The 12,133-nt window shown below is 38.0% G+C and overlaps 2 protein-coding genes across 5 annotated transcripts in view; one reads left to right on the forward strand and one right to left on the reverse strand.

Annotated features, from left to right (window-relative positions):
- Positions 1-199: 199 nt before the first annotated feature.
- LOC128872983 (cleavage and polyadenylation specificity factor subunit 5) lies at positions 200-4,487 on the reverse strand. The gene is made up of 6 exons (XM_054116213.1): positions 4,226-4,487; positions 1,851-2,051; positions 1,699-1,762; positions 656-821; positions 453-567; positions 200-377 (listed from the first exon to the last, which is right to left on the reverse strand). Exons 1-6 carry the CDS (start codon positions 4,342-4,344, stop codon positions 356-358), a joined length of 687 nt encoding a protein of 228 aa, XP_053972188.1. The 5' UTR covers positions 4,345-4,487; the 3' UTR covers positions 200-355.
- An 868-nt stretch (positions 4,488-5,355) lies between these two features.
- Positions 5,356-12,133, forward strand: part of LOC128872981 (uncharacterized) — a 15,397-nt gene continuing 8,619 nt past the window's right edge. The window contains exons 1-3 of one of the 4 annotated variants that reach the window (XR_008456284.1): positions 5,376-5,552; positions 6,188-6,424; positions 10,488-12,109. The gene's annotated coding sequence lies outside the window, so the exon portion shown is untranslated. Of the gene's footprint in view, positions 5,553-6,187; positions 6,425-6,605; positions 6,666-10,487; positions 12,110-12,133 lie in introns of those variants that run through there. The other 3 variants (XR_008456285.1, XM_054116211.1, XM_054116210.1) reach the window with 3 other exon arrangements.

Below are 12,133 nucleotides of genomic sequence, written 5' to 3' on the forward strand. Positions count from 1 at the left end.
AATGTAATACCTTTCACGACAAAATTTATAACATAAGACTAAAACGCTTCACAATTATACAGATAAACGCTAAAGTTTAACAATATATGTACACCTTAGAGTATATGTTGATATAATGGTTACTATCGTTAAGCATAAAGTGTAGAAAGTGACGAAAATACAAGGATTAGAGATTAAAATAGCGAATGATTTGTATAAGTACTACTTAAAAAAATGATTTAATTTCTGGTGCACGTCATATTATACATGAACAAAAGTCTTTTTGCCGTTCCACTCGTCATCTCATACATACATACATGTATTTATAGTAGTTTAGTTAACTTAAATAAAATTACTCCACTTTCTCACTTTTCTTTCACATATAGATAAAATTAAATCTGAAACACAAAATAGAATATTATTTAAATAAGAAATGGCACAGTTACAGTAGCAACTTGATATATTTTATTTACCTGCAAAGTGACTGTGGTAAGGAGGAAATGATGGGACCATACCCTTGTGAATTATCGTACAACTCAAATAATGGCGCTGCGACTAATTTGTAATTTTTTGGCACTGCAAATAGAGCTGAAAGTTCAAACATTTGTTAAAAAAAAACGGCCGATAAATTTTCATTAATTTTCGAATAAAACGAATACTTAAAAAAATAGGTCACCTTTCTCTTGCAGTTGAACAAGGAACAACCTTTTGTGTTCTTTCGGTTTGGTAATATGTGGTGGTACATAAGGATATTGTGGTGGTTCAAAATTAGGTCTCCACCAGTTTCCAATTGTGTCTTCTATCACCCATTCCTGCTTGACTCCATCTTGACGTCCAAATGTCTAAAAGATAGTTTAATATTGTACTGCTTATTACATTAATTACCCTACACTTCATATATGTTTGATGTATAGGTTTAAGATACAATCTTCTTCGTTCAGTCCACTAAGAACATGGTTACACGATTTTTGTTACATATTTAAAACGGTTGTAATTAGTTTTGTTAACAATTAACCTCATCAACGATTCCCTAATATGTTCCTGTAATTTCTATACGATCAGTAGTATAGAGCAGAAGTATTTGCTAAAATACTTTCGACTTTTTTCACTTACAGATACCTAATTAAATGAAACAGCTGTTGTACACATATGCGTCAATTTAATTAAAAACTTGACTACTGCGTAAGATAAACTCTGAAAACTGCCTATTGATTACACGAGGAAAAAACCATAATCCTGAGACATTTTAGATAGTTACTTCCTACCGAGAATTATTAGAACTATGTATTATTTAATACAATTTTCCCTTTCGTTTCTTTTTCACGGATCACAACAAAAAATTAACAATGATATGTACAATACAATCTTCTTATAATGTTACAATCTTCGTGGTTTGCCTCTTTCATGTTTCAACTAATACATATAACGAGCGAAATAAGAACAATGTTCTTAGCTAACCATGGTACTTATAATGTAACAAGTTATAATTTTATGACTACGAACATTGAAGTGTCCGGGCATGCAGCACACTAAATGTGTAAGTCCTAATATAATAAATGAAAAAATCCCTATTTTGAGCTACAGGCCCGGTTACATAAGTTCTACAAACATCTTTAGGATTGGTACAATAGGTTCATAAACAGTGTTACAATCTAACATATCAAAGTGCCACTCCTAGCTACCTCGTAAGGTAGCATAAGGCGTCGTGCTAACTGTTACCTCTGTAAGGAGCCGTTTTAGGCCCTCTACCTCGTCTTCTCCTGCATTTAGTTCTCCTCCAGGCCTACGAAAAGAAACAAACACAAATGATGCTTACAGAGTTTGTTAAATAAGCCTTCTATATTATCCTCTAAAACAAAATTAATGCTTACAATTTGAAGAATGTTGTCCCCAGTTGTAGAAGGAGAACATGTGGTAATCCATGCTCGTGTACCAACAAAACTCCTTCTACGCTGCGTCGCATTCCAATTTTGTCAAACTCATCTCTCATACGCTGAAACCTTGCTGGTACAGATGGATCTTTCTCGAAGAGTGGCTCTTTTGTTCCAAATGTATAGTTTGTCAAAGGATATCTATGATAAATGAGTTGTATTTTTGTGTTAGGTTCTCATGTTTAATATAATCCTTCAGTAACTAAATCCAGTTTCTTCAACACTATTTCCACAAACAATATTACAGTATATAACCATAATGATTATATGGGTACTCACAACTGCATTGGATATTATGAGCATGTAATCTTTTTTTCTCCAGTAATCTTACATTAACTTCCACATTTGATACAAAACGGAAAATATAATTTTTCATGCAAGCAAGAAGAATAATATACAGATTTGTAGTGTAAAAATAATTAAACTTTATGTTGTTTGACAATTCACATAATTGAAAAATGTATGTACATTAAAGAAATAAATGAGTATAATGGAATTATGAACATATGACAATCGATAAAATTCATACTCATAAGATTTACAAAGCTTGTATAAAAATACAATGTTCAACAGTGTTCAACAAAGTATCATATAACAAGTTGAATAATACTTCTTCTTGTATAAATGCAAATTTCTATATAGACACCACATACAATGTGGTTGCTTAACTATAAAGTACAAAATGCCAACTACAGTTGATATATATACATACACATTAGTGTATCACTTATAGTAGTACATTTCATAGTAGCCATAAACTGCTTTTATCAAATATATTCGTATCATTTATTTAAAAAATACATAATACTTATATGTATACTCTGTTATAGTTTTGTGATACTTCCTTATCACATATGCAAGGTGATAATGGAACAAAATACATTTTCAACATCACATACTAATAGACTTTAACCACTTCTTGTTAGCATAAATATTACTTTTCTAATTCTTTCTGGTATTCTTGAAGGCTACACAATCGTCAATACTTGCATGCCAAAATGTAAACAATTTGTTAAATTACTTATACCTATGTAATTGACTTGTTACATTATACAAATTAAAAGCATTGTTTCACTTATAAGTGCCAAATGATGCTTTGTAATGTAATCGTAGATACATAGTACATTTATTACATTCTTCAATGTTCTGTTGCGTATATGTATAGGAAACATTACAAATGTCGCATCAGTAAAAGATATAAATTCCAAAATGAGATATATGATATTTTGTGCGAGTTCTTTCTACTAACTTTAAAACAATCAGTTGATTGTTTCATAAAGAATTACTCAGAACATTCGTAACATCTATGAACGTTGTATACTTTCTTAGATTAACAATTAGATATAATTATTAACTACCCAACACAAAATAAATACATTCACAACAATGTAAATACAAAATTATTTCGTACTGTAAGTTTTATTTTACATAAAACGTGAGAGGCCAATTTTCGAATAAAAAAAAATACAGATATTTCTTTTTTTAATTTTCAGAAGTACAGTATTTTATAACTCTTAGAGTATAACAATCTGACTTTTGTAATTATTTTGTACATTCTTCATTTTATACAAGGCATCAAAGTAATTCGTATTGTACAAGTAAAAGCAATGGACACCGGTAATACAACTATTTGCAATTATATACGCATTACAAATCAACAGTCACACTACCGAGGTGACTGTAAAAATTAACAAAAATGTATTTTTTTATGCAAATATACATTCAATGTACGAAAGAGGGCCAACGTGCTTCGTACACGATGGCTACAGTTTTTATAAATTCATCAGCAACAGTACGTACAAAATATAGTGTTGCAAAAGAATTCAAATATCCCTCAGTTTCTTAATAATCAGGACTTAGTATAACTCAAATGTAATACACCTTGTGCAAATTTAGCACAAAGTAAATAATTTTAATCTACATCTGGAAATTTTAAGCAAACGATCGCATCTTCCGGTTAAATAATGATATAATACAAATAACCATGGAAGATGTTGGATCACGTTGTTGATTTCAAGGTTCGTTAAAATAGTTGGTTATGTCGTATTTCGTAGCATATAAATAAGCGATTACTAAAATCATCTAACGGTCGGTACAACGATACAGGTAAATTGCTTAAAATTTCCGTAATTACTTAACGAAAAGGTGAACAGCCGTCTCATGGTTGTACCATGTAAGATGCATTGAAAGGTGTTAGGAACATAATTTTAATTGCTAGCGTCTCTTAACCGGCCATAGTTGTTCTACAGGAGAGGCAGTCAAAACATTAACTCTAAAAAATAGTGTAAGTAAGTCACGTATTGATTATCACTTACAAATTAACTGTCCTGTTGATAGTTACAGATTGATTCTGTACCACTTTCCCTTCAAACGAACTATTACTCGCTCTCCTTGGCCACCCACTTCCTTTAACTTGAGTTGTTGCCATCGCCATTTTTCTCTGTTACGCTCTACGAAATCAGAGAACCAGCGTCTACCCGCGCAACCGAACTGAACCGAACTGAACCGAACCGCGCTTATTTGTGTCTCTTTCAATATCACGAATCACGACGTGCGGGTATACACAGTGTTACCAAATACAGAGCTACGCACGTTCGCGCCATCTGCGTCAGCTTATGATTCGTTTTATTAAAATACCATCGATACATTAATTTATTAATATATTAATTCTCCGTTCATTTATGACCCGTTACAAACTTTCAAACGACCCCATCTGTTTCGACGTTACGACTAGAACCACCTGATGACTTTCTCGTCGAGTGAACGATTCGTGTTATCGAAACGAATATACACAAAATTTCAGGCCCGCGCGGGGGGGGGGGGCGGTCGGCTAACCGCTCGAGGCGCCAGATTTTTGGGGCCGTCGCAGTCTGGTATCACTAAATAGTAAGCGAATATACCGATATACAGGGTGTCCCAAAAATGTTGTAACACCTTGAAAGGGGTGGTTCTGGAGGTGATATGAAACAACTTTTTCCTTAGCGAAAATATTGTCCGCGGCTTCGTTGAGGAGATATTAACGGAAAACACTGACCAATCAGAGCGCGCGTATACCGTTGGAGCACCCGCGGATAGCGTATGAGCGCGGTCGCCTATAGTGTAGCCTGCGCTCAACCAGCATACTCGCACTCTGATTGGTCGGAGTTTTCGCTTAATATCTCCTTAACGAAACCTCGGACAACATTTTCGCTAAGGAAGAAGTTGTTTGAAATCACCTCCTGAACCACCCCTTTCAAGGTGTTACAACATTTTTGGGACACCTTGTATATACCTCTGAAGGGGCGCACGATAATCTTGCTAAAATCGGCCCTGCAAAAATTTATTAGAAAACAAAATAAATCCTAAAATTGCACTAAATATATTTAGAGTAGAGAACGTTGATATTAATTTTGTATGTGATTTTGTAAAATATTTCTTCCGAATTTCCGTACGCGTAGATTGGCAACAATGAATATCCAATGTTCGGGGTTTACATAACCGAGCGCACGGAAAACGGAAGCCATTCCGGGATACGCTGAGAAGAGGAGGCGTTTGGTGTTCATTGGGGAAGAAAATTCCTTTGTTGTCGCGTTATAATTTGTTTACGGCGCCTGTAATCAACATTCTCCTTATGAGACCTGTCGTTTTTGCATAGTAAGTTCGGTGAGTCAAAATTTCAACCAACATTTCTAAACTCTCGAAAATGGCGAGTCGGGTAACGAACGTGAGTTCTTTCTCTTTGCCTTGGAAGTTATCGTGCATGAGATCATTTTAATTAGTTTAATTGTTCCGTCATTCTGCGGTACCGTTTTCCTTTGAGACATTCGATCTGTTTTTCGACGTTTATTTCGTGCTTCGAAAGCACGAGACGACGAAACTGTTTCCACGCAACAAATGCGACGCTTTCGTGAATCACTCGTGTTAACTTATTGACTAGGAAGGCATCCGACGTATCGTAAATGTAGTCAATGATATATTTTTGATAAAATGAAGCGTCTCTTCGCGGATAGGTTGATCGATCGAGACAGAAATGCGATCGATATGTACCGTGTAGTGTTTATATACGAATTTTGTATTCGATCGAAAGGTCACGTTTGTATCAATTGCGTTACCCTGAATGACTTGAAAGGAAAGAAAAACTAGAAAATTTGGTTTGATACAAACGTACATAATTTTAGATCTTACATTATATTTATTTGATTTGTAATAATGCTCCTGGCAAGTATTTTTGTAGTTTCAGTCTGTGATTTGTATAAGAGGTTATAGGTACAGTATGGAAAAAATGGTGTGTGTTGCAGGATCTTAGGCATCTCAGTGTGTGTTAGGTATCAAGATCAGGTATCGGCGTCATCAGTGGACTTTTATACAATAACATGGTGCAGTTAACACCTTTTCTGCTTCTACATTTTATTGTCCTTCGCTGATGGACCGTTCGCTGCTTGGTCGTCTTTATTCTCATCGACTTCTTATCTTTCGTCGTACGTTTTAACTGAGGGTGAAGAAGGAAGAAATTTCTCAAGTATCTAAAGTTGAAGGTAATATCTCATCAGTAATGTAATAAAATTTAGCTCATAATTCTGGAGGGAAGTGTTGTGATTTACTACAGGCTCATTTAGTTCTTCGTTATCTTGGTACGCACCGAGATAGTTGTCGAGACATAAGCACCGTTTCACATGAAATATTTTTCTTTTCATTATACTTTCTCACTTATTAAAGAGGAACGGTAAGTAAATGATGAAGTTGCAATAACAGAAACAATAAAGAAATTAAAAACAAGGTATCGCATAGAAATGGAGAACATTCTTTGTATTCGAATGGTGGTCTCGCATGTTCTTCATTTTCTAAGAATGTTACTTATAAAACGCACCCTGACATCATAAACTTACCTTAATTCAATCGAAGGACTAATTATTTTTCACGTGCTATGCGTATCGTAAAGCGTAACAACATTAAACGTACGAATACATTTTTAAACAACTGCTAAGGCAGCATAACATTCTTGGCATAAACATTCGAATAGTTGCTAATAATTCCTACGATATTTTTAAAATATACCATAAACAAGCTTTTTTTTTTTTTTAACCTTTGTTTCATGGTACGCAATTTAACATGTCGATATATACCGAAATATTTTCAAATGCAGTAACTATGATTATTTGATCCATTTACTTGTGCGCATAAAGAAGGTAAGTTTATTCGTGGTTGACGCAACTTTCCATAAATGTGTCTAAATATTTCCCAGAGTTCAAAATAAATTCACAGTGCAACGAGCTTTCGCGATATCATCCAGTCGTTCATTTTAAAGAATTGTACGGATTTTGAAGGAAAATAGTATATTCATTAGGTAATCGGTATAGTTCTCGAAATGCAGGAATGCGCAAGTTACTTTATCTTGTTACGAAAAGATGGTTGACAAAGCTCTCGAAAACAAAACTCGGTAAACTTGGTTTACTTGGTAAACAGCCCGGAGGTACTAAACGGAAGAAAGTAGGAAAAATTCCATAGACAGTCGTCGAGTTTTGTGTAACGTTCGAATAAACTAATTAAGAGTAGTCGTAAAAAAAAAAAAGCTGAAACGAGATGTCCGCTGGATCTCAATCTCGCCTACTCTTCTTCGCCGTGAAGTGCATTTTTTCTCGTAAGGGTCCTTGAGAGCTGGGAGTCATCGCCTTCTCATTCGAGTGCATTTCTGTTGCATGTTCTACGTGGACACGGTGGTCATCGAATTGCTCTGCAAACTTTTTCTGAACGCGCTTCTCTTCCTGTATCGTACGAAGCCACCGACGTACCATATGCGCGGTATATATCTTCTTACAGTTTGCTCTTAGTAACGGTAGCGATACTAACGATACTAGAGGCACCGAGCGTGCTATTTCATTCAGCTTCGTGGCTTCGTTAAATCCCGCGGAATTAATACGTGTCCGTAACACATTTAATAATACGTTAATCATGCGTTAACCATAAAATTGCATAAAATGGAATCTTTAAATACCAACCGTAAAACGCGCGTAATGCTTAAACACTGGCGGGGACACGTCGATTCTAATTATCTTTGAAAGAGTCCATACTCGAGAAACAGCGACCATGGCTGACACGGTTCGTGATCGGTCGTGCACCGCTGCTTAATACCCTGTGTACTATCGAAATGGCTACTAGCACCAAGTTTGAACGTGATTAATTCGCTGCTCGAGGTCACCGAGGAATGGCTACCCCCAACCCATATCGTTTGGCTAAAGTGGAAGATGTGGTAACCTTGCTCGTTACGCGGAGAGCCTCAGGTTGTTTTGAAAACTCCTTTTGCTTTGTCAGTCCTCGCGACGAATGAAATTGCGTCGAGACTCCTTGACGAGGTTTATTGAGCGTTGTAGTTAACGACAGTTAAGTTATTCTGCGCTGGACACGGTCAGTGCCTGGATGGGTGACCGTTTAACAGAAAGAAAAAAAAAAAAAAAGACACCATTCTCTTTCCGTATTTCTTAGTAAAATAAAATCTTTGGCTAAACGATCGGTATATCGGCCGTTGCCTCTTAAGAATAGAATTTATCGATCGATACGTTCGCAGTCCGCACTCGCAAGCACGCCTACCACAAAATGGCAATAATAAACTTCTTTTTCTGGATACCGTCGCCAATCGTCCCCGCGACGTAGCTACGCGTTGGTGGAACAAATTCAGCGATCTTGTAAACAATTGCAGGCCGTGAATTTCGTAAATTGAGGGTATTAAAAACTGGAAAAGCGTTGCTTCCATAAATTAGTAAATTAAAAGTCCGAATTTAAATAGATGATATTCTTCCTTGATCCTAATCGCGTACGGTAAGTACCAGGCGCACTCCTAAGTCGCGTCAATTTGTAAATATTCGCGACTGTCGCAAGGCACCGTGTCGATTATATATTACACGCGTAACTGACGCTATCGTTTTATGATTAAAAGAAGCACGATACAGGCCTTGCTTAACGGAAGAGGAACGGAGATTGATACGTCAAGTCTGAAGGAGAAGGGCACGTCTACGTCACGAATCGACCAACGATGGATCGAAGTTGTTCTTGCTGGATATTCGGATGGACTTGATGCGCGAGAGATGAGCCTGTGAATGTTGATGGTGCTGATTTCTTTTGGACAAGTATGTACCGGGGGAGCTGGAAAGATTGCCTCTGGATAGAATATTGATTTGACGATGCAACAAATTTTTGCCGAGGTTTATTTGATATCGATCGGAATTCAAAAACTAACGATTGGTAATTTCATGGACTCAGGGACAATCTTTATACCTCCGTGCGGTAACGTGCGACAATTGGCAGCAAAAAAACAAGGATATTCAAGGATATTACAGAGGGAAAAGAATGCGAAGCCTGGATGTGAAAGTATTGCCGCAAGGTATGCAAACGCTAGGAAAATGGGAGTGCTAGAGAAAAACTTAGAGATCATTAGGAATAATTGTATGCGTGTGTTCGGTACGACGAGGGCGATAGAAGCAACGTATTTGCATTCACGTAGATGGTTCGATAAGCAGCCAAGACCGGAGGAAAGCTGAAACGAGAGCGACACGCTTAAAATATTTCAAAAAGAAAGGCTTTAGTAACGACACGACTTGTTGGCCAGGAAGGAGGAAGGTGTTACAGTGCTATAAATAGCTGATCGACTGTGACAGTGGTGTCGCCCTTCAGACTTGAAATTAACTTAAGTAGATCGGTCTAATTGTTCCACCAACTGCAGCGAAATCCATCAAAGACGCGCTCGACTCGACCACGTCTCTTAGACGTCGACGAGACGGACCTACGTCGCCTCCAAGCTCGAGGCGAGCAGCTCTTAGACAGGGAATCTTCGACGGATGTTACTGTCTCCGTTCTTTAGGTGTAGTAGAACTTTCAGATCAACCGTACAGCCGATATTCGCACGGGTCAGCGGACTGCGAACGTGTCGAAAAAGAAAAGGTGAGTGCCGAGAGACGTTTGGAACATTCGAGGCTTCTGGTGTCCACCTGGTCGCGGTAGGAAGCCTTCAGAATTCCGAAACTTAACCCTCCGTTGCGTGCATTCTATCTTCTCTTTCGAAAAAGAAATCGTTTCATTTTAATTCCTATAATAACAGAATTATAGGTACACGTTTATGGATCAATTATCGAGCTAAACAATAAGCGTCCGAATCTCCAAAGTTATTATACCGTCTCCATTCGGTGGTCCCCTCTCTCGAAACCTGAATTTTATGAAACTTACAAGCACAAACTTACAAGCATTAATTCATTCATCGCGTGCTACGGCGATAACGATTTCAGGAGCTGAAATAATCTCGATCTTTGTGGGTAATTTAACTCGTAATACTCGCAAGGGTTCGAATATATTTTTAGATTCGAAGGAACGATTAAAATAAACATTTCACAGTTGACGATATTTTTGCAGCGAATACCGAACAATCTACAGACCGAGATAACGGTTCGCAACGTCTTTTACTCTGTTCATCCCCTTCGTTCCAGAATGCCCCTTCCCTCCTTAAGAAAAGAGCGAAACGTATTTTTCTTTACTTTGGATTTCAATCGATGATATTCGATAGATTCGATCGAGTGCCACGGATTGAATTAGAAACGAGCTACGATTTTACAGATCGTGGCCGGAATCTCTCCTCCCAGTGAATTCCTCCCCAAAGGGGGAGACAGTCTCCCCACCGAGAGAGCCAGGTTTAAGTTCAGCGTTACGCAACGACAGAGAGTTAACAATCGGAGCGAGACGAGCGTGCGCGATGGTTCTTGGTCGCTACGAATGGTTGTAAGTTGACGCAGCTACAGGTTCAGATTGGCCGCATGAAAGGTGACTGGAACGCGCCACCGAGCCCCGCCGTCTCTCGATGGACACGCGTCGTTCCTATCGTTCTTTCCTCTCCTTTGTGCTCGAGCTGAACGTGCAGCCAGCCTCGAATTACGGCGATTTTTCGGACCGACGAATCGACCACCTCTCTCCTCGACCTGTTTCCGCTCGCTGCAACGAAACGAACGCGAGCGTTCGGAGAAGAACGAACCGTTCGACTTGGAAAGTTTTCCACGACACGAAAAAAAAAAAATAATAAAATAAAAATGAAAACTCTTCGACGCGATAATTCGACGGGACTCGAAGCTGCCCGAGCAGGCGGCGCATATTCCTGCGACTTTGCAGCGGCTGAAATCTCGAACGGAAGTGTAGAATTTCAGCAGGAAAGTAGAATAGTCCGGCGACGACGAACGCACGGAGAGCGGAGAGGAGAGTTTTCAGCAGAGTCCGAACTCGGCTCGACTATTATCGATCGTCAGGGACAGTTGGTCGAGGAAGAACTTTCTGCGACGTCGAGTCTTCGCCTCCTCGACTTCCAGATCCCTTGAGAAGCGAAACGGTCGCGATTTCTGCGCTCGAGACTCGTTTCGCAGGAGATCTAACCGTCTTCGAGGAGTCCCGAATTCTGGTCGTTGTAAAGCACGGTCGTCCCTCGGTCAAAGATTGAGAATTTTAGCGAAGCCGAAAACCCGCTGAACGTACTTCGAACCGGTGCTGCTGGCGTACGAGCGTGGTAGGATACTAACGCGACTTGAACGCTTTTATATTTTTCATTGTATCGTCACGAGAGTATCGTCGTCAATCGGTTGGCGAGGGTATAATGTAAATAAACTCTCGCGCTGAACGTGCGTGTTGGACTCGTTATCGGAGAACCTTCGCCGATCGATCGACGATAATGAAAAATATAAAAAATTTAATTTACATTAGTGTCGCGTTTACTCGTCGCGCGGCCCGTTTATGTTATTATCTTTTCTTTATTTTATCTATTAGTATAGCGAACATCGAGTCACGGATTTACCATTCGATGGGGTTACGCCAGCTATAGAGGTGAAAAAAAGGAAAAAAAAGTTTCTGCGAACGTAGCGAATTTTAAGTATATCACTTTCCGCGTACAATTCTTTTTTCTACCTCGCATCTGGGTTAACAACTGATCAACTCTATCCTTGCGAAAATAATGAAATATGGATTGTTGAACTTAAAAATAGAAAATCTAAAAAATTCAATTAATACAAAAGATAAAGAGATTCATCCTAATCGAGGAAGACGTTTTTTCTAAATACAATAAACGTTAATTCTTCGTGTTTCACTCTTCGCAGAAATCCAAATATGGATTGTTCAGCTTAAAAACGTACAATTTTAAAAATTCAATTAATACAAAAGATAAAGAGATTCTTCTTGCATCCTAATCGAGGAAGAAATTCTTTCCAAATATAATAAACATTAAT

Source organism: Hylaeus volcanicus, chromosome 2, assembly GCF_026283585.1.
Source record: "Hylaeus volcanicus isolate JK05 chromosome 2, UHH_iyHylVolc1.0_haploid, whole genome shotgun sequence".
NCBI lineage: Eukaryota > Metazoa > Arthropoda > Insecta > Hymenoptera > Colletidae > Hylaeus > Hylaeus volcanicus.